We start from the raw sequence: 23392 nt of genomic DNA on the forward strand, positions 1-23392 counted from the left end.
CTAAGTTGTTTTGTTTTGACGCGGTGCGTCAACCTCCGCATTCTAGAGTTGTTTTGACTGCTCAGTATAGACAGTCAAAGCAGTCTCGAGTGAACACTGTATGTCCTCACGCACCTGTTGTGGTTGACAGTTCAGTTGTTGACAGTTCACAGACTGTCAAGCAGTTACATGACGTTGCCTTCTGGTCTGCTACTAATGCACCAGTGAGAGACTCACTGAGGTTACCTAGCTTTTATCGGACAAGGTTCCTGTAGATGAGAAAGTGCTGTTCTCCCTCCTACTGATATTCCCTTGAGGACTCTGTCATTTGGAGAGGAGCCTTAAGCTGCTTAGCCTCCTATGGACTTTAATTAAATCATGATGATTTTTTAAGGATCTTCGTCCGGATCTTGTAACTGCTGCTCCTCGTTCGCCTAAACGTCAGAACTTACACTAGGCCTAGCTACTTCGAAGCCGTTGTTTTTAAGCTAGTGCTCTCTCGCTCTCCTAGAGAGCGTTACGTTGGCTAGGCGACTGGTTTTTGCACCAGGAGGAGTTTTAGGGATACAGCCTTTGTTTTCCCTTCTTTTAAACTGGCTTATAGAGCAAGAGTCTGATAGGACACGAGAGAAGTTCTCGGCTTGGGAGTTCATGCCTCTGCCCAGATAGACTTCTCAATTCTGGTAGACTCGCCCTGGCGCCTAGCCAGGAGACGCTCTAAGTTGTTTACAGGTCAACTTCTCAACTTTTGTCGAGCCTTTGAAGTTTTGCTGTACTATTATGTCACACATAACAAGGCTTTCAGGGATGGTAAATGGTTCCGCCTCAGTCGCTAACCCCGTCTGTTGCCACACCTGCTCCCGTAGACCCTAAATGGGCTTTGCTGCAAGACATGCAGTCCAAGCTTGCGTCCTTGATAGAGGACTTAAATGCGGAGAAGAACCTTCTGGCCAACAACCTTCCAACCGGTTGGTTGTGCGCCCTGTTGACGCTGAGGTAACCTACTCGCGTCTGCCAGTTGAGGTGGTTCCTCCTTCTGGCCAACAACCTTCCAACCGGTCGGTTGTGCGCCCTGTTGACGCTGAGGTAACCTACTCGCGTCTGCCAGTTGAGGTGGTTCCTCCACCGATGCGACCCAGTGTGGGTTGCCAGTCGCACGTTGACGTTAAGCGACGCTCGGAGGTGGTTGTTGACGTTCAGGACGTTCAACAACCAGCAGAGGTGACTTGTTGTGACGCAGTGCGTCAACCTCAGCAACCCGGTAGGGTGTTGACTGCACAACTCAGACAGTCTAGACAGTTTCGGGTTGACGCTGTACTTCCTCGCGCACCCATGGTTGTTGACAGTTCACAGACTGTGCAGCAGTTCCATGATATTGCGTCCGGCTCCGTCACGCATGCACCAGTGCGACCGGATTCAGCGAGTCAGACGTTGCCCACTCCGTTGCCGTTTCCTCATCAGTTTCGGATGAGGAACCCTCTGATGAGGACGTTGCTGAACAAGACGATCAGCCCCCAGCCCTGCTATCCATCCAGAAGATGCTGAAGAAGGAACGCTGCCCAGTCAGGCTGTGGATGAGTCTGGTAGGGACACTGTCATCCGTGGATCAATTTGTGTCACTAGGAAGACTACACCTCCATCCTCTTCTATACCATCTAGCTTTTCACTGGAAAAAGGACAAGACGCTAGAAGCGGTCTCGATCCCGGTTTCCGGAAAGATAAAGTCTTGTCTGACTTGGTGAAAGGACTATATCAACCTTAGAGAGGGTCTTCCCCTGACTGCTCAGACTCCCAACCACGTTCTCTTCTCGGACGCATCGGACGTAGGATGGGGTGCGACATTAGACGGTCGGGAATGCTCGGGATTATGGAACTCGAGTCAAAGGACAATGCATTTCAACTGCAAGGAGCTACTGGCAGTAAGTCTGACCTGGAAAAGCTTCAGGTCTCTCCTTCAAGGCAAAGTGGTGGAGGTGAACTCGGACAACACCACGGCTTTGGCGTACATCTCCAAGCAAGGAGGGACCTACTCTCTGACATTGTACGAGATCGCAAGGGACCTCCTCACCTGGTCAAAAGGTCTAGACATATCACTAGTAACGAGGTTCATCCAAGGCAACTTGAATGTCATGGCAGATTGTCTCAGTCGGAAGGGACAAATAATTCCAACAGAATGGACCCTCCACAAGGATGTATGCAAGAGACTTTGGGCCACCTGGGGCCAGCCAACCATAGATCTCTTCGCAACCTCGATGACCAAGAGGCTCCCAATATTTTGCTCACCAATCCCGGACCCAGCAGCAGTTCATATAGATGCCTTTCTACTAGATTGGTCACATCTAGATCTATATGCATTCCCTCCGTTCAAGATTGTCAACAAGGTACTGCAGAAGTTCGCCTCTCACGAAGGGACAAGGTTGACGCTAGTTGCTTCCCTCTGGCCCGCGAGAGAATGGTTCACCGAGGTACTTCGATGGCTAGTAGACGTTCCCAGAACACTTCCCCTAAGGGTGGACCTTCTACGTCAGCCACGCGTAAAGAAGGTACACCAAGGCCTCCACGCTCTTCGTCTGACTGCCTTCAGACTATCGAAAGACTCTCGAGAGCTAGAGGCTTTTCGAAGGAGGCAACCAGAGCGATTGCTAGAGCAAGGAGAACATCCACCCTTAGAGTCTACCAATCGAAGTGGGAAATCTTCCGAAACTGGTGCAAGTCAGTATCCGTATCCTCCACCAGTACCTCTGTAACTCAAATAGCTGACTTCCTCTTATATCTGAGGAAAGAACGATCTCTTTCAGCTCCCACTTTCAAGGGTTACAGAAGCATGTTGGCATCAGTCTTCCGTCACAGAGGCTTAGATCTTTCCAACAATAAAGATCTACAGGACCTCCTTAAGTCTTTTGAGACCACGAAGGAGCGTCGTTTGGTTACACCTGGTTGGAATTTAGACGTGGTACTAAGATTCCTTATGTCAGACAGGTTCGAACCGCTACAATCAGCCTCCCGGAAAGATCTCACCTTAAAGACTCTTTTCCTGGTATGCTTAGCCACAGCTAAAAGAGTCAGTGAGATTCATGCCTTCAGCAAGAACATCGGATTCTCATCCGAAACGGCTACATGTTCTACAACTTAATTTTCTAGCCAAACACGAGCTGCCTTCTCGGCCTTGGCCAATATCGTTCGATATTCCAAACTTATCGTATGGTTGGAAATGAACTAGAAAGAGTCTTATGTCCTGTAAGAGCTCTTAAGTTCTTTTTAAAAACCTTTACGAGGCCCGTCTGAAGCTTTATGGTGTTCAGTTAAGAATCCATCTTTGCCTATGTCAAAGAATGCTTTATCCTATTTTATCAGACTGTTAATACGAGAAGCTCATTCCCATCTGAATGAGGAAGACCAAGCTTTGCTGAAGGTAAGGACACACGAAGTTAGAGCTGTCGCAACTTCCGTGGCCTTTAAACAAAATAGATCTCTGCAAAGTATAATCGACGCAACCTATTGGAAAAGCAAGTCAGTGTTCGCGTCTTTTTATCTTAAGAATGTCCTGTCTCTTTACGAGAACTGCTACACTCTGGGACCATTCGTAGCAACGAGTGCAGTAGTGGGTGAGGGCTCAACCACTACAATTCCCTAATTCCATAACCTTTTTAATCTTTCTCTTGAAATGTTTTTATTGTTGTTTTTGGGTTGTCCGGAAGGCTAAGAAGCCTTTCGCATCCTACTTGATTTGGCGGGTGGTCAAAGTCATTTCTTGAGAAGCGCCTAGATTAGAGGTTTTGATGAGGTCCTGTTGTATGGGTTGCAACCCTTGATACTTCAGATCCTAGGGGTCGCTCAGCATCCTAAGAGGATCGCGAGGCTCCGTAAGGAAGACGTACTTAAAAAGGCAGAGTAATTGTTCAAGTCGACTTCCTTACCAGGTACTTATTTATTTTATGTTTGTTATTTTGATAACTGCTAAAATGAAATACAAAATACTTAGCTCATAATAATGTAAACAAGTAATGCTGGTCTCTACCCACCCCCCTGGGTGTGAATCAGCTATATATAATCACCGGCTAAGTTTAATATTGAAAAATGTTATTTTTATTAATAAAATAAATTTTTGAATATACTTACCCGGTGATTATATATTAAAGGACCCTCCCTTCCTCCCCAATAGAGACCCAGTGGACCGAGGAGAAAATTGGTTCTGTGTTTACATTGAGTACTGAGTACCTGCTAGACAGATGGCGCTGTTGATGTACACCCCCTACCTGCATAGCGATCGCTGGCGTATTTTGAACGTAGAGTTTTCTGTCGAGCAACAGAGTTGCAGCTTATATAATCACCTGTTAAGTATATTAAAAAATTTATTTTATTAATAAAAATAACATATTTTAACAAATTTTTAACAAAATTTAACAAATTTCGACTAGCAAACATCTTCTTGTAACCTATTAAGTATGTAAGGTGAGTACCTTCTTTCACATTTATCACATCCTCTGAAGCGAGTATCGAAGAGTTAGACGGCTTTGCTATGTCTTGTGACACATATGAAGCTTTGAAAGTCAAATCCATAGTATCTGGTAAGAATAAATTTGAAAAAGTAAGGGAAGTTTATGATACAAGCTGTGTGACAGGTACAGTAATACCCCAGGATACGAAATTAATTCATTCCAGAGTGTCTTTTGTAACATGATTTTTCTGTTTAATGAAATATAATGGAATAGAGCCAAATACATTTGAATCATTAAATATACCTAACCTAACAGTGCTAATTTCGGTTTGTATCCTGAGTATTTTTTCTTAACCCTTTTACCCCCCATGGACGTACTGGTACGTTTCACAAAACCCATCCCTTTACCCCCATGGACGTACCGGTACGTCCTTGCAAAAAACTGCTATTTACAATTTTTTTGCATATTTTCAATAATTTTATGAGAAACTTCAGGCATTTTCCAAGAGAATGAGACCAACCTGATCTCTCTATGGCAAAAATTAAGGCTGTTAGAGCAATTTAAAAAAAAAATACACTGCAAAATGTGCTTGAAAGAAAAGAAAATGCCTGGGGGTTAAAGGTCGGAAAGTTCCTAATAGCTTGGGGGTAAAAGGGTTAATATGAGGCGTAATAATCTTCAAATGTCGTTTTGTGTGGTGGGTTTTTCGTAAACAGAAATGTTCATATCCCGAGGTATTACTGTACCGTACTAAACCTGTTTATGTACAAATTATAATGCAGGTAGCCTACTTTGTTAAACTTTTGCTTATTTACAGATTGAACAAATCTCATAGTGTGCTTATCTAGAGTTCCATCAAAAATTTTCTTAATGTAATCAGATACCTTTTCCCTAAAGGTTTTTAGTGCAGACCCTCGGAATCTAGCTAAATGGGACCCCCAGAGGTGTAATATTCATTTAGCTCAAACAAATCGATCTACTGTAATATGAAAAATTAGTTTTCAATATTAAACTTACCCGATAATCATGTAGCTGTCAACTCCGTTGCCCGACAGAATTCTATGGAGGGATACGCCAGCTATCACAATACTAGAAGGGGGTGTATTTACCAGCGCCACCTGTGGCCAGGTACTCAAGTACTTCTTGTTGACACCTCCTCAATTATTCCTCTGTCGTGCTTCCGGCAAGACGTTCTGGGATACGCTTATGTTCTTGGAGTATTTTCACGACTTTGGTGAAGTATTTCTCTTTGATTTCGGCTGTCGCTTTACTGGAAACTTCTATATTAGCTTAGTTAGCTTTTGGAATTAATTTGATTAATTATGGTGACGAGAGAGTATGAACTCTCGTTCACCTTTCAATGGCCGACCCTTCCCTTAGACTCTCTTTCTTAATTTTGCTTAACAAAAGTTATAGATTTATTTTATATCTCTCCGCCTCTTATAGGCCTCTTCGATTAACTTCCTTTTATTATAAACTCATTAAAATTAATTTTTATATTTGTTTATATTCGACCTTCCTAATAGTAGGCGGTCTTTTACCGAAGTTAATAAACTTTGAGCCCGTCATTTCGGTTTTACCTGTTAACATATGCTATTTCCGCCACAGAGTTTGAAAGATTTTCTTTGACAGTCTCGTACTGTTTTCAAAGTTGAACTAACGTTTTGTTTTGTCTCTGCAGTTGTTGACGTTCAGAACGTTCAACTTGCACTCTATCGTTACGATAGAGAAAGAATGTTCACGGTTTCACGTTGCAGTAAGAGTAACCGTGTCTAGCGTTTTGTTCATTCTTTCTTAACTTAATGGTTTTGATCCTAATAAAGGAACTTTTCAGTTTTTTCCTTTAACAATAATATGTTTTAACGATATATATGATTGGGCTCTTCTCTCAGGTTCTAAGTCAAGAGAGAGAGAGAGAGAGAGAGAGATAGAGACGGAGGGAGAAAGAGGATAAACGTTTCATTCAAGCCTGCCAGGCGTACGAGTAACGTCGTTATCGTTTTTTGCTCTTCTCCCTAGTCTCTTTAGGGGAAGAAACTAAACGTTTCTAGAGTGATCTAGTGTTTAGTCTCTTTCCAACCACTGAATTATCTTTCATTAGATTTTTCTGTTACATTGTAATTCTGTTTTCGCAATTACTAACTTTGAGAAAGGATAGAATTGTGTATTTCAGGTACAAACCACTTAAAGTTTCGAGTTCAGTGAAATAAGTGCAAACAGAAATCAAAGTGATAAGTGATTAGTGCGTGAGGGTACTTTTGTGCGCGCCAGTCGTCCTCCCAGTCCGGGACCTCTTGCAAGCTCCCAAGCCCAGGGGAGAAGCAATGTCGAAGGGCATAAGGGTTCAGCAGGCCTTGATCGCCGCACAGAAGTATTCTCGGTGGTTGTGGGCGTGTCTTACCGAGACCGTCACTCCCACCCGCAGACGATTGAGCCCTTATTTTGCTCGTCTGCAGAAGAGATTAGGGGAGAAAATAAAGGCAGAGTAACGCTGGTCTCAGGTCTCAAGACCTCTTAAACGTTAAGTCCAGACCTATGCCAGACGTACGAAGTTAAAGTTCACAACCCGAATGCAGTCATTGGGTTAGCTCTGACTCTCCTCAGTCATCAGTTGATTACACTCCGCCTAAGAGGAGTAAGGTTCTGCCACAACAGATCTCTGCTGTTAAGGCTTTACCTCAGCAGAACTTAGTGTCTGCCGACCCCAAGTTAACTCTACTGCAGTCCATACAGTCACAACTTTCGGTCTTGATGCGTGAGTGTCGGGCTGAGAGTGTTGCGCCTCCGCCTCCGCCTACACTCCCCCCCCCCGCCTATGATCGCTCCGCCTGATCACAGTACCACCTGCCAGGCGTACGATGTTGTGAACTCTACTACAGTCCATGCAAGCACAGCTTTCGGACTTAATGCGTGAGTGTCGGGCTGAGAGTGTTGCTCCTCCGCCTCCGCCTACACTCCCTCCACCTACACTCGCTCCGCCTGATCACAGTACCATCTGCCAGGCGTACGATGTTGTGGACTCTACTTCAGTCCATGCAAGCACAGCTTTCGGACTTGATGCGTGAGTGTCGGGCTGAGAGTGTTGCTCCTCCGCCTCCGCCTACACTCCCTCCACCTACACTCGCTCCGCCTGATCGCAGTACCACCTGCCAGCAGTTCCACCTGCCAGGCGTACGATGTTGAGCCACGTGCTGAGTTTGCTGTTCCCTGTGGTGTTCAGCCTCCGCCTTCCTTAAGGCAACCTTTACATTGGGATCAGGAGGATTATACCTCTCTTCCTCCGCCTCCACTTGCTGCTCCAACAGTGATGCAACACTCGGTTGAGGTACAACAACCTCTCCCGTCCATGAGTCAGTCTCCTCAGCTCTCGCTGCAGCGAGCTCAACCCTCCACAAGGCAAGCTCCACAACACCTTAGCCTTGCGCCTCAGGAGCCTCAGCTTGCGAGACATTTACCTTGTTCTGCGCAGCCTCTTCCTCATCGCGCTCCGCTCACACCACAGGAACTGGAACTTGCTACTCCGCTTCCGCCAACCGCTCAGCAAGCGCAACCCTTGGGTTCAACCACTCATGCTAGGAGTCAGCCTCCTCCACCCATGCGCCTTCCTTCTGCTTGTCTTTTATTCAGCCTTTGCAGACTGAGCCTCAGGTGTTCCCTCATCGGAGTCTTGAAGAGGAAACCACAACTATTGTTGTTCCAGCTCGTTCTGACTCTGCTGTTCAGCATACCTTACCTCCATTTTCATACCATGGTTTAAACCCCATGCAAGCATGCATAAAGCACTCTAGCACTGGTCATGGAATTTCTGAGAAATGTTAAACGCCATGCACACGCTCTGCTTTCCTTACAGCAGGCTCTGCTTACAGCAGGCTCTGCTTACTACATGCTCAGCATACAGCATGCTCTGCATTCAGCATGCTCTGCATACAACATGCTCTGCATACAGCATGCTCTGCATTCAGCATGCTCTGCATACAACATGCTCTACATACAGCATGCTCTGCATACAGCATACTTTGCATACATCATGCTCTGCATACCTTACCGCATGCTTCTCAACACATCTTGGGTTGTTGCCAACTCACTAGACTGTCAAGCAGTTTCATAACGTTGCCTTCTAGTCTGCTGCTTTTGCACCAGTGAACCCTCACTCAGAGAACTTAGCTTTTCTAGGATAAGGTCCCTGTAGATGAGAAAGTTCTTTTCTCCCTCCTTCTGATATTCCCTTGAGGACTCTGTCATTTGGAGGGAGCCTTTAGCTGCATAACCTCTTATGGACTTTTATTTAAGCATAACATGCTTACAGGGAAGGTAATGGTTCCACTTCAGCCGCTAATCCCGTCTGTTACCACACCTGCTCCCATAGACCTTGAGCTGTGTTGCATGACATGCAGTCCAAGCTTAGTCCTTGTTAGAGAATTTTTTGTTTACGGAGTCAATGTGTCACGGGGAAGACGTTCAACAACCAACAGAAGGGACTTGTTGTGACGCAGTGCGGCAACCTCAGCAACCCGTTAAGGAGTTGTCTGTACGACCCAGACAGTCTAGACAGATTCGGGTTGTCACTGTACTTCCTCGCTTGCCCATGATTGACAGTTTACAGACTGTGCAGCAGTATCATGATCTTGTGTCCGGCTCCGTCAGACGACTGGCTTTTAAGAGCTCCCACAAGTCGTCGCTGTCTGGAGATTTTCAAATGGACTATGGATCTGACCAAGGAACTGGGCCTCCTGATCAATTTTGAGGAGTCTCAGCTCGTTCCATCCCAGACCATTGTCTCCTTGGGTATGGATCTTCAGAGTCGAGCTTTTCGGACTTGTCCGTCGGCCCCAAGGATCTTCCAAGCCCTAGAATGCATCCAGAGCATGCTGAGAAGGAACCGATGCTTAGTCAGGCAGTGGATGAGTCTAACAGGGACACTTTCATCGCTGGCCCTGTTCATCGAGTTAGGGAGACTCCACCTCCGCCCCCTTCAGTATCATCTAGCTGCTCACTGGATAAAGGACATGACGCTAGAGACGGGCTCAGTTCCTGTTTCCGAAGAGATGAGGTCTACTCTAACGTGGTGGAAGAACAGCATTCTTCTCAAGGAAGGTCTACCATTGGCTGTTCAGACCCCCGACCACCGTCTCTTCTCGGACGCATCGGACACGGGCTGGGGTGCGACACTGGACGGACAGGAACGCTCGGGAACATGGAATCAGGAGCAAAGGACACTTCACATCTATTGCAAGGAGTTGTTGGCAGTTCATCTGGCCTTGATAAACTTCAAGTCCCTCCAGCTTAACAAGGTGGTGGAGGTGAACTCCGACTACACCACAGCCTTGGCTTACATCTCCAAGCAGGGAGGGACTCATTCGAGGAAGTTGTTCGAGATCGCAAGGGACCTCCTCATTTGGTCAAAAGATCGAAAGCTCACGCTGGTAACGAGGCTCATTCAGGGCGATATGAATGTCATGGCAGATCGCCTCAGCCGGAAGGGTCAGGTCTTCCCCACAGAGTGGACCCTTCACAAGGATGTTTGCAGCAGACTTTGGGCCCTGTGGGGTCAGCCAACCATAGATCTATTCGCTACCTCGATGACCAAGAGGCTCCTCTTGTATTGTTCTCCGATTCCAGACCCAGCAGCAGTTCGCGTGGATGCCTTTCTGCTGGATTGGTCCCATCTCGACCTGTATGCATTCCCGCCGTTCAAGATTGTCAACAGGGTACTTCAGAAGTTCGCCTCTCATAAAGGGACACGGCTGACGTTGGTTGCTCCCCTCTGGCCCGCGAGAGAATGGTTCACCGAGGTACTGCAATGGCTGGTCGACGTTCCCAGGACTCTTCCTCCTAGAGTGGACCTTCTGCGTCAACCTCACGTAAAGAAGGTACACCCAAACCTCCACGCTCTTCGTCTGACTGCCTTCAGACTATCGAAAGACTCTCAAGAGCTAGAGGCTTTTCGAAGGAGGCAGCCAGAGCGATTGCCAGAGCAAGGACGACATCCACTCTCAGAGTCTATCAGTCTTTATGGGAAGTCTTCCGAAGCTGGTGCAAGGCCAATGCAGTTTTCCTCAACCAGTACCACTGTAACCCAGATTGCTGACTTCCTGTTACATCTAAGGAACGTAAGATCCCTATCAGCTCCTACGATCAAGGGTTACAGAAGTATGTTGGCAGCGGTTTTCCGCCACAGAGGCTTGGATCTTTCCTCCAACAAAGATCTACAGGACCTCCTTAGGTCTTTTGAGACCTCAAAGGAACGTCGGTTGTCCACTCCAGGCTGGAATCTAGACGTGGTCCTAAGGTTCCTAATGTCATCAGGATTTGAACCGCTCCAATCAGCCTCTTTTAAGGACCTCACATTAAAAACTCTTTTCCTCGTGTGCTTAGCAACAGGTAAAAGAGTAAGTGAGATCCACGCCTTCAGCAGGAACATAGGTTTCACATCTGAAACGGCTACATGTTCCTTGCAGCTCGGTTTTTTGGCTAAAAACGAGCTTCCTTCCCGTCCTTGGCCTAAGTCGTTCGAGATCCCAATCCTGTCCAACATGGTGGGGAACGAACTGGAGAGAGTACTTTGCCCAGTTAGAGCTCTTAAGTACTATCTAAGAAGGTCAAAACCATTACGAGGACAATCAGAAGCCTTATGGTGTGCTATCAAGAAGCCTTCTCTACCAATGTCTAAGAACTCAGTTTCTTACTACATCAGGCTTCTGATTAGAGAAGCAAATTCTCATCTGAAGGAAGAAGACCTTGCTTTGCTGAAGGTAAGGACACATGAAGTGAGAGCTGTGGCTACTTCAGTGGCCTTCAAACAGAACCGTTCTCTGCAGAGTGTTATGGATGCAACCTATTGGAGAAGCAAGTCAGTGTTCGCATCATGCTATCTCAAAGATGTCCAGTCTCTTTACGAGTACTGCTACACCCTGGGTCCATTCGTAGCAACGAATGCAGTAGTAGGCGAGGGCTCAGCCACTACATTCCCATAATCCCATAACTTTTTAACCTTTCTCTTGAATACTTTTTATGGGTTGTACGGTCGGCTAAGAAGCCTTCCACATCCTTGTTGATTTGGCGGGTGGTCAATTCTTTCTTGAGAAGCGCCAAGGTTAAAGGTTGTGATGAGGTCCTTTAGTATGGGTTGCAGCCCTGTATACTTTAGCACCTTTGAGTTGATTCAGCCTCCCAAGAGGAACGCTGCGCTCAGTAAGGAAGACGATCTTATTAAAGGCAGAGTAACGGTTCAAGTCGACTTCCTTACCAGGTACTTATTATTTCATTGTTATTGTGGATAACTGATTATATGAAATACGGGATACTTAGCTATCCTTTAGTCTTGTACACTGGTTTTTCACCCACCCCCCTGGGTGTGAATCAGCTACATGATTATCGGGTAAGTTTAATATTGAAAAATGTTATTTTTATTAATAAAATAAATTTTTGAATATACTTACCCGATAATCATGATTTAATCGACCCTCCCTTCCTCCCCATAGAGAACCAGTGGACCGAGGAATAATTGAGGAGGTGTCAACAAGAAGTACTTGAGTACCTGGCCACAGGTGGCGCTGGTAAATACACCCCCTTCTAGTATTGTGATAGCTGGCGTATCCCTCCATAGAATTCTGTCGGGCAACGGAGTTGACAGCTACATGATTATCGGGTAAGTATATTCAAAAATTTATTTTATTAATAAAAATAACATTTTATTGATCAGTTAGTCTGTTGCTCTGGAAGCCAAGACGCACGAGGCGATCGCAGTCCATTTGTAGTTTTGGAGTATATAATATATACTGTATACAGTATATAAAGTTTTATTTTGACTATTGGGAAAGTACTGTAAATGTATTTCTTTCTTTCTTTTTATTTCGACCTTTCAGAAAATCAGAGACCGAAAACGCGGAGAAGACCGTCATTGGTGTCGTGGAACCCTGGACACCCGGTGCCTACACAGCCCTCAAGGCGCTGCTCTCGGCCCGTCTGTGCGCCGCCATTTGGGCTCTGATTAGCGACTGCGATGAGACGTACAACTACTGGGAACCTGTGAGTCTCTTTGTGTCCTATTTGCTTTTTTTCCTTCATCGAGATTTGACAAATTTTGTTTTGATTCCTTTATTTCTTTTCTTTCTCTATGTTGTTTTGTTTGTAAAGGCTCGTGCTTGTGTTTGTTTTACTACGCCATGTCTTGGATTACTTTCGATATGATCCAGATTTAATCCCAATGCCAATCTCTTCTATTAACATAGCTGGGATTGACATGTTGTTATTGTGTTATGTAAATTATAAGAAGTCCTGAAAACGAAGCAGGACATGATTTTCTTCTTACGTGTATTGAAACCTTTCGTCCTTTAAAATGGGAATGTCTTCAGCTAAGCGGGAGTAGCTGTTGAAGTCATTATCAATGTAATTAATGTTAGGTGCCGAGTGCCGGGTAGAGAGACTGTTTTTGTCTTCGTCGTCAAGAAGCACAGACGTACTGACGCGTCCTATCCAGATGCAGTTCAATCTTTTTCTCATTGCAGTTTGAATGGTTGATTGTTGGCTTTGCCTTCATTGGTATGAAACAGGATATTTACTGTACATATGCAGGGGAAAGAGTGGATTCTGTGATTGGTTTATGGCTAAAACTGCTGTAGATCCCTGCTCTCTCTGTGCTTCCAAATTCATTTCAAAGTGTTGATATATTTTATAAAATCATAATGACAGATTTATTCTATAGTAAAATTATGATTGAAACATGATGTACTGTATAGAATTTATTTTTATTCATTACTGCCTTGTTCTTTGCAGACACACTACCTCTTGTACGGAAAGGGGTTCCAGACCTGGGAGTACTCTCCCCAGTACGCTCTCAGATCCTACACTTACGTCCTCTTGCACGCCGTGCCAGGCTGGATATACTCCAGTCTGTTGCAGTCCAACCGGCTGCTGGTTTTCTTCTTCATACGCTGCATGCTGGCGTTGGGATGCTCAGGCTGCGAACTTTATTTCTACAGGTATTGTAGGACTGTAGTGTTGGGACTTTTCCTCTTAGTTTGGCGAGTTGAGGTTAGACGTTCGTACATGCATCTATTTATGGTACTGTATTGTATGTGCAAATATTATAAGACTATGATAGTGAATGTAATACTATACCATACATATGATCTGTTAGTTGTCTTATCTTTTTTGTTTCTTAGATGTAGAGTTTATACGAGACAACAAAGAGTTCTGAGAAGGAAAAAGATGCCAATTTGTCAAGCTGTTCCAACTAACAGTATCATATCATGACTGCATGTCACACGTTGTAACGTCTTAGTTGTTTTGGAAAGTTAATGGCTTTTAGCAGCGATCTCCCAATTTCTGTCTTTTGAAGATCATTTCAGTAATGAGTTATAATTTACGGAAGATTCTGAAATATATTCGTTCATTTTCTTGTTGCAGTTTTATGGATTTTTATAAGAATATCAGATTATTTTTGAAAAATGTTTATAGTGTATTTAACTGATTTTTTATAAACCCATAACAGAAATACAAATCATGCTTACACTTAATATCACATGGAATGTACAGAATACAATTAATTTTTCAATATTAAACTTACCCGATAATCATGTAGCTGTCAACTCCGTTGCCCGACAGAATTCTATGGAGGGATACGCCAGCTATCACAATACTAGAAGGGGGTGTACTTACCAGCGCCACCTGTGGCCAGGTACTCAATCATTTGTTGTTGACACCTCCTCAATTATTCCTCTGTCGTGCTTCCGGCTAGACGTTCTGGGATACGCTCATGGTCTTCGAGTTTATTCATGGATATTTGGTGAAGTATTCTCTTAGATTAACGGCTGTCGCATACTGGAATCCTTTTTATATTAGCTAGATAGCTTTTATATAAATACTGATTAACGGTTAATGAATTTTTGCTTGTTTTTGGATCACCCTTTGACTAACTCTTTGAAACAAGATGTCTGACGTTTCGCAAGCTCCCTCCCATAGACGATGTAGGTCTTGCAATAGGCGTATTCCGAAGGCCTCGGTAGATCCTCACACCGCTTGTTCTGACTGTAGGGACAGGCCCTGTCTATTAGAAAATCGGTGTGAGGAGTGCGCCGGACTTTCGGAATTGGATTTTGTCCGTCTTTTAAAATATTCATCTAAGTTAGAGAGAGGTAGAGTTAGGAGAAGTTCTTCTCACTCTTCTATGTTTTCCTCACCTCATGATCCCCTACCTTTTCCTACCCCTGTAGTGGCTACCCCCGAACCTACTGTGTGCCCTCCGCCTGATATGTCAACTGTTTTGCGTGCTATTCAGGCTTTAGGAGATAAAGTAGAATCAGTGGTAAGTGACCATAAGTCTCTGATGGCCGAGGTTAAAGAACTGAAGGTCAAGAGTGCAGTGGGTGGAAATAGTGCCAGTGCTGTGACGAGTGCTAGTGTCTGTGCAGTGCCAAGTGCTAGTGGTGCCAGTGTGGTGCGTGAGGATTTTTCTGTGCGAGCCAGTCGTCCTCCCAGTCCGGGACCTCTTGCAAGCTCCCATGCCCAGGGGAGAAGCAATGTCGAAGGGCTTAAGGGTTCGACAGGCCTTGTTAGGCGCACAGAATTATCCTCGGTGGTTGCGGGCGTGTCTTCCTTAGACCGTCACTCCCACCTGCAGACGATTGAGCCCGTCTTCTCGTCCGCTGATCTTCATGCAGGGAAGAAACGTTGGTCTCAGGTCTCGAGACCTCTTAAACGTAGAGTTCAGTCAGCGAGTGCTCAGCCAGGTTGTAGTCATTGGCTCAGCTCCGACTCGCCTCAGTCATCGGTCGACTGTACTCCGCCCAAGAGGAGTAAGGTTCTGCCTATACAGACCCCGACTGTGACTTTACCTCAGTCTGTTATCGTTTCTGCCGACCCCAAGTGGACCCTGCTTCAGTCCATGCAAGCTCAGCTTTCGGACTTGATGCGTGAGTGTCGGGCTGAGAGTGTTGCACCTCCTCCTCCGCCTACACTCCCTCCACCTGTTCTCGCTCCGCCTGTGCTCGCCCAGCCTGCACCTGCTCCGCCTGTGCTCGCCCAGCCTGCACCTGCTCCGCCTGGTCGCAGCACCATCTGCCAGGCGTACGATGTTGAGCCACTTTCGGAGTTTGCTGTTCCCAGTGTTATTCAGCCTCAGCCTTCTTTAAGGCAACCCTTGCTTTGGGATCAGGAGAGTTATTCCACTCTTCCTCCTCCTCCCCTTGCTGCTCCACCAGTGGTGCAACTCTCGGTTGGGGTACAACAACCTCTCCCCTCCGTGAGTCTGTCTGCTCAACCATCGCTGCAGCGAGCTCAACCCTCATCTAGGCAAGCTCCTCTACACCATGGACTTGCGCCTCAGGAGCCTCAGCTTGCGAGAACTTTACCTTGTTCTGCGCAGCCTCAACCCCTTCATGCTCCACTCATCTCACAGGAACAGGAACGGACTACTCCACCTCCGTCCTCCGCTCAGCTTGTGCAATCCTTGGGTTCAACTCTTGCTAGGAGTCAACCTCCTTCACCCATGCGCCTGCCTTCTGCTTCGTCTGTTGTTCAGCCTATGCAGTCTGAGCCTCAGGTTTTCCCTCAAGATGAGGAAACCTCTGTTATTGTTCCTACCCGTTCTGACTCTGCGGTTCAGCATACTGGTCCTATCGCTTCGCTACCCTCTGCTGATGAAGTGTCGGATGATGAGGAGGCACACCTTGATCCCTCATCAGACGTGGAGGAGTCTAAGCTTTCTCCATTGTCTGTTGATTTTCGAAAGGTCTTGGCTCTTCTCAGGGAGCTTTACCCTGACCACTTCGTCTCTGCTGTTCCCCGCTCTCCTCCATCTGAGTTTTCGCTAGGCGTACAACAAGCTAAGTCGAACTATACTAAGCTTGTCCTAGCTAGATCCTCCAAGAGGGCTTTAAGGATCTTAGGGGAGTGGCTTCAGTCTAAACAACACCTGGGCAAGACTTCCTTCATGTTCCCTCCAACGAAGCTCGCTTCGAAAGGTTGCGTTTGGTATGCCACAGGGGAAGCACCAGGCTTGGGAGTACCTGCCTCTGCCCAGGCTGACTTCTCAAGTCTGGTGGACTCGCCTAGGAGGACTGCGATGAGACGCTCGAAGGTTTGTTGGACCTTCTCAGACCTGGATCATCTTCTGAAAGGGTTGTTCAGAGCTTTCGAAATGTTCAACTTTCTCGACTGGTGCCTGGGAGCCCTCAGCAAGAAAACATCTCCTGCGGACAAAGACTCTGCCATGCTAATTATGTCCTGCATGGATAAGGCCATCAGGGATGGATCGGGTGAGCTAGCGTCGTTATTTGTATCAGGGGTGTTGAAGAAAAGGGAACAACTGTGTACCTTCCTCTCCGCCAGCATTACACCGTGCCAACGGTCACAACTCCTTTTTGCTCCACTCTCAAAGTTCCTCTTTCCCGAGGAGCTAGTTAAGGACTTGTCGGCTGCCCTGATACAGAAGGACACGCACGATCTTGTAGCCTCATCGGCTCGTAAGTCTAAGGTTACCACCTCTGTCCCCAAGACTTATCGCTCCCCAGTGGCTGATACCCCGGCCACTAGGTTCATACCGCCCTTTCGTGGTAGAGCCCCCAGCCGAGGAAGCTCCCGTCCAGACTCTCACAGGGGCAAGTCTAGGAAAGGACCCAGGACATCTAAGGGAAAGCACTGACTCTCAGAGTCTCCAGACAACAGTAGGAGCCAGACTCAAGATCTTCTGGCGAGCCTGGGAGAAGAGAGGTGCAGACGCACAGTCTGTCAGTTGGCTGAGGTACGGTTACAGGATTCCATTCTGCCTCAAACCGCCTCTGACCACATCGCCCATCAACCTCTCTCCCAACTACAAAGAAGAGGACAAGAGGCTAGCATTGCAACAGGAGGTGTCGCTACTTGTGCAGAAGAAGGCAGTGGTTATAGTCCGGGACCATCAATCCCCGGGCTTCTACAACCGTCTCTTTCTTGTAGCCAAAAAGACAGGAGGTTGGAGACCGGTGCTGGACGTCAGCTCTCTCAACGAGTATGTCACCAAGCAGACGTTCACAATGGAGACGACCAAGTCGGTCTTAGCAGCGGTCAGACAGGAGGACTGGATGGTCTCGTTGGACTTGAAAGATGCATACTTTCACGTTCCCATTCATCCAGACTCCCAACCTTTCCTGAGATTCGTTTTCGGAAAGGTTGTCTATCAGTTCCAAGCCCTGTGTTTTGGCCTAAGCACAGCTCCTATGGTCTTTACTCATCTGATGAGGAATGTAGCGAAATTCCTGCACTTATCGAACATCAGAGCCTCCCTCTACCTAGACGACTGGCTGTTGAGAGCCTCCACGAGTCGTCGTTGTCTGGAGAACCTCTCTTGGACTTTAGATCTAATCAGAGACCTAGGTCTATTAGTCAATATAGAGAAATCTCAACTCATTCCCTCCCAATCCATTGTGTACCTGGGAATGGAGATTCAGAGTCGGGATTTTCGGGCTTTTCCATCGGCCCCCAGGATAAACCAAGCCCTAGAGTGCATCATGAGCATGCTGAAGAGGAGCAATTGCTCAGTGAGACAGTGGATGAGTCTCAAAGGGACCCTCTCATCACTGGCCCTGTTTGTCGAGCTAGGGAGACTCCACCTCCGCCCTCTTCAATTCCATCTTGCAGCTCATTGGGACAAGGGCTCGACTCTAGAAGCAGTCTCTATCCCTATCAACCAAGAGATGAAGACCACTCTCCGGTGGTGGAAGCACAATCTCCTTCTCAAGGAGGGTCTATCATTGGCCATCCAGACCCCCCATCTTCATCTCTTCTCGGATGCATCGGACTCGGGCTGGGGTGCGACCTTGGACGGACGGGAATGCTCAGGAGTATGGAACAAGGAACAAGGATTACTCCACATCAACTGCAAGGAACTGTTAGCAGTTCATCTTGCCCTGTTGAACTTCAAGTCCCTCCTGCTAGGCAAAGTGGTGGAGGTGAATTCAGACAACACCACAGCCTTGGCTTACATCTCCAAGCAAGGAGGGACCCATTCGAGGAGCCTTTACGAGATCGCAAGGGACCTCCTCATTTGGTCAAGAGGTCTAAACCTCACCCTGGTCACGAGGTTCATCCAGGGCGATATGAATGTTTCAGCGGATCGCCTCAGCAGAAGGAATCAGGTCATTCCCACGGAATGGACCCTCCACAAGAGTGTGTGCAACAGACTTTGGACCTTGTGGGGTCAACCTACCATAGATCTGTTTGCCACCTCCATCACCAAGAGACTTCCGCTTTATTGTTCCCCTGTTCCAGACCCTGCAGCGGTTCATGTGGATGCTTTTCTTCTGAACTGGTCCCATCTCGACCTGTACGCATTCCCTCCGTTCAAGATTATAAACAAAGTTCTGCAGAAATTCGTCTCGCACGAAGGGACACGGCTGACGCTGGTTGCTCCCCTTTGGCCTGCAAGAGAATGGTACACAGAGGTACTTCAATGGCTAGTCGACTTCCCCAGGACTCTACCTCTAAGAGTGGACTTTCTACGTCAACCACACGTAGACAGGTTGCACCCAAACCTCCACGCTCTTCGACTGACTGCCTTCAGACTGTCGAAAGATTCGCTAGAGCTAGAGGCTTTTCAAAGGAGGCAGCCAGTGCGATTGCCAGAGCTAGAAGAATTTCCACTCGTAGAGTCTACCAGTCTAAGTGGGAGGTCTTCCGAAGCTGGTGTAGAGCCAATTCAATATCCTCTACCAATACCTCTGTGATCCAAATAGCGGACTTCCTTCTTCATCTTAGGAATGAGAGATCCCTTTCAACACCTACGATTAAAGGGTATAGGAGCATGTTGGCCTCAGTCCTCCGCCACAGGGGTTTGGACCTGTCTTCCAACAAGGACCTTCAAGACATTCTCAAGTCTTTTGAGACGTCTAAAGAACGTCGTCTTTCCACTCCAGGCTGGAATCTAGACGTAGTCTTAAGGTTCCTTATGACATCTAGGTTCGAACCTCTCCAGTCAGCTTCCTTCAAGGATCTTACCCACAAGACTGCTTTTCTCGTTTGCCTTGCAACAGCTAAGAGAGTCAGTGAGGTTCATGCCTTCAGCAAGAACATTGGTTTCACAACCGAATCAGCTACATGTTCTTTTCAGCTTGGATTCCTAGCAAAGAACGAGCTTCCTTCACGTCCTTGGCCTAGATCGTTCGAAATACCTAGCCTCTCCAACATGGTAGGTAACGAACTAGAGAGAGTTCTTTGCCCTGTCAGAGCTCTCAAATATTATCTGAAGAGGTCTAAACCTATTCGAGGACAGTCAGAAGCCTTATGGTGTGCCATCAAGAAACCCTCGAGACCCATGTCCAAGAATGGGCTTTCGTACTATATAAGGCTTCTGATCAGAGAAGCACATTCTCACTTAAAGGAGGAAGACCTTGCATTGCTGAAGGTAAGGACCCACGAAGTAAGAGCTGTAGCTACTTCGTTGGCCTTTAATAAAAACCGTTCTCTGCAGAGCATTATGGATGCAACCTATTGGAGGAGCAAGTCAGTGTTTGCATCATTTTATCTGAAAGATGTCCAGTCTCTTTACGAGAACTGCTACACCCTGGGACCATTCGTAGCAGCGAGTGCAGTAGTAGGTGAGGGCTCAGCCACTACATTCCCTTAATCCCATAACCTTTTTAACCTTTCTCTTGAATACTTTTATTGTTGTTTTTATGGTTGTTACGGTAGGCTAAGAAGCCTTCCGCATCCTTGGATTTGGCGGGTGGTCTATTCATTCTTGAGAAGCGCCTGGGTTAAAGGTTTGGTAGAGGTCCTTTAGTAGGGTTGCAACCCCTTGTACTTTGGCACCTTTGGGTTGATTCAGCCTCCAAGAGGAACGCTGCGCTCAGTAAGGAAGACGAACTTTAAATAAAAGGCAGAGTAACGGTTCTATTCGACTTCCTTACCAGGTACTTATTATTTCATTGTTATTTGAGATAACTGTTATATGAAATTTGGGATACTTAGCTATCCTTTAATCATGTACACTGGTTTTCACCCACCTCCCTGGGTGTGAATCAGCTACATGATTATCGGGTAAGTTTAATATTGAAAAATGTTATTTTTATTAATAAAATAAATTTTTGAATATACTTACCCGATAATCATGATTTAATCGACCCTCCCTTTCCTCCCCAGAGAGAACCAGTGGACCGAGGAATAATTGAGGAGGTGTCAACAACAAATGATTGAGTACCTGGCCACAGGTGGCGCTGGTAAGTACACCCCCTTCTAGTATTGTGATAGCTGGCGTATCCCTCCATAGAATTCTGTCGGGCAACGGAGTTGACAGCTACATGATTATCGGGTAAGTATATTCAAAAATTTATTTTATTAATAAAAATAACATATTTCATTACTTTTTCGGAATACCCACTGATCGGCATCAGAGAAAGCTCTCATTGTAATGTTTGATATGATAAATTATGTCAAAGTACATTACTGTATCCCAAGTCTAGTGCATTGAAAATACGCTACATCCGTCCTTGGATGCCTCAAAGAAATATTTGTTGTATTGCGTTCAATTAAACTAAATGAACTGTATTCTACCTGAAATGAATAACTGTAGAAAGTCCTCAACTGGAACACTTTGTAGACCTCTTTATTTAAAGTTATTAACCCTTTTACCCCCAAAGGTCGTACTGGTACGTTTCACAAAAGCCATCCCTTTACCCCCATGGACGTACCGGTACGTCCTTGCAAAAAAATGCTATAAATTTTTTTTTTTTTCATATTTTTGATAATTTTTTGAGAAAATTCAGGCATTTTCCAAGAGAATGAGACCAACCTGACCTCTCTATGACAAAAATTAAGGCTGTTAGAGCAACTTAAAAAAAATATACTGCAAAATGTGCTGGGAAAAAAATAACCCCTTGGGGGTTAAGGGTTGGAAATTTCCAAATAGCCTGGGGGTAAAAGGGTTAATATCTCCGTGGAGACTTGAGTATTACTTCATGCTGTATCTGGTAATGAAATTATCAGCAGTCTCTTGTAGAAAATACTCTTCACAGAAGATCCTCAACTTACAGTTTTAATATGTTCCAAGAAGCTGTTTGTAAGTCGAATTCTGTTAAATTTTGTGCTAGTGTATGCTTCACCTAACTTCACATGCCTCCGATTTTCAGCTGCAAAAGTCGACAAGTAGTCCCGTTTGATATTGCAAATGTCATCTTGCTGACTGGATTAAATCGTATGATATTGTTATGTTACAGTACTGTATTTCATTATGAATTTTTGATACAATACTGTACCTGAGATTTACGATTTCAGTTGGAAATTGTGTTTGTATCTCCGAAGGTTTGTGAGTTGAGGACCTGTATTCATAATGAAAGTATTTTGATTTACTTTGCAAACCCTATATACAGTATCCTTAAATCGTCTTTTTAATATACAGTAGTATTTTAATTACTCTATTAAAATAGGATAATTGTTTATATATCTATTTGAAAACTATTTCATTAAATTGATTGTAATGGTTAATTCTACAGAGGGATCTGTAAGGAGTTTGGCGCGAACGTGGGACGGCTGACTCTCTGCATACTGGTGTTTGCCGCCGGGATGTTCATATCTTCTACAGCTTATCTCCCTTCTAGTTTTGCCATGTGAGTAGAGTCTAGGGTGTAGGCTTCTGTGTGGCACTTAAGAGATCTGTTTTTACTTACAACTCTCTCTTTATTCACTTTCCATCCTATAGATTTTCTGTTTCACTAAATCGAAGATATTTTATGTAGCTCAAAGAAAGCCAGTTGGTTAATGGTTAAGGAATGTTACCAAAAAACAATAGGAATGACAAAAAATAAAGTGAAAATAAATCAATGACTTTTCAAGTTTAGAAATGGGTAGGATAAGGTAAGGTATGAACACACGAGGACCGCGTGGGAAACAAAGGGTCGGGGGACACAAAGGGTCGCACTGGGTAAGGAGAGCGCGGCGAGATGTTATCACGACGCGACCAGAAAACTTACTGGAGGTCGAGACCTGAGCGAGCACGCTCTCTGACCCCGGGTCGCCTCATGGCGCGTATCACTCCGCCAGAGGTTCCCCCGCGTAGAAAACGGAGGTAGGGTAAACTACACAAAATTCTGGTCGGATGGGAGGAGATCCCAGATACTCCTAAGAAAGTAGTTCGAGGTAAGTACTGTCAGGAAAAATACGTATTACTTAAAATTTGTGATTTTGAATTGCGAAACAAGTTAAAGTTATGAAAGGACATAAAAAAAAGCAGGTGGATGATCTAATTTTATAAACGAAGACTCTGAAATTTAAAATTGTTAGTTTTAAATTGCAAAGCAATGTTTCTTTTCCATACAAAACCATCATCTTCCTTGGACTTTGGTGTCTTAGTGACTCACAGATTTGATCTGATATTTCAAGAGAAATCTACCCATAGATGTAGGATCCTCTAACAATCAGGATCCTCTAACAATCAGGAGAGATTGTTCAAGATTAAGAGGGGACAACTGAATCTACTTCTACAAGTTTTTTTAAACGCTTAGGTAGATACTCGGTTCCTTATTTTCCTCAGTAACAAGGGAGGCCGTTAGCGATATTGATCGGCGGTAGAATGCAGTGCAGCGTCCCTACGCTTTCTTCACTTTTCTCAGGGCACGGTGTCCTACCCTATCAAGCCACGGTAGAATATCAATCATTGTGGCTTACGAGGAGGTAGTGCGAGTAGATACTAAGGCATAGCCTTCTCTTGACCTATAATTGCCCGTTTTGGGTAACATGATTGACCTACAGTACTCTTTAAGTTTGGGTAAGGAGGGGCTAAATATTCCATTTGCTCGTGCTCGTTTAGGCATCATATTATTAAGCCTTTTCGTTCGAATCTATCCAGAGTAGCGTCCACTACTCTGATTCTATTGGATCATCTATTACATCATAGTTCCAGTATGTCTACGGCACAATTTCAAACCTCCTATTCTAAGTCTCATAGTTTTAGTAAAGATTGATACCGCTTCTCGTCGTTCAGAGAATCAGATTCCTTATTGTCG

General features: G+C 45.5%; 1 protein-coding gene across 1 annotated transcript in view; it reads left to right on the forward strand.

Annotated features, from left to right (window-relative positions):
* LOC137618788 (alpha-1,2-mannosyltransferase ALG9-like) overlaps positions 1-23392 on the forward strand; it is a 71488-nt gene that overhangs the window by 11485 nt on the left and 36611 nt on the right. Inside the window, exons 2-4 of the mRNA XM_068348983.1 lie at positions 12284-12446; positions 13194-13399; positions 21884-21997. Coding sequence (XP_068205084.1) covers positions 12284-12446; positions 13194-13399; positions 21884-21997 — 483 coding nt within the window. The remainder of the gene's footprint in view (positions 1-12283; positions 12447-13193; positions 13400-21883; positions 21998-23392) is intronic.

Source organism: Palaemon carinicauda, chromosome 25 (genome assembly GCF_036898095.1).
Source record: "Palaemon carinicauda isolate YSFRI2023 chromosome 25, ASM3689809v2, whole genome shotgun sequence".
Taxonomy (NCBI): Eukaryota; Metazoa; Arthropoda; class Malacostraca; order Decapoda; family Palaemonidae; genus Palaemon; species Palaemon carinicauda.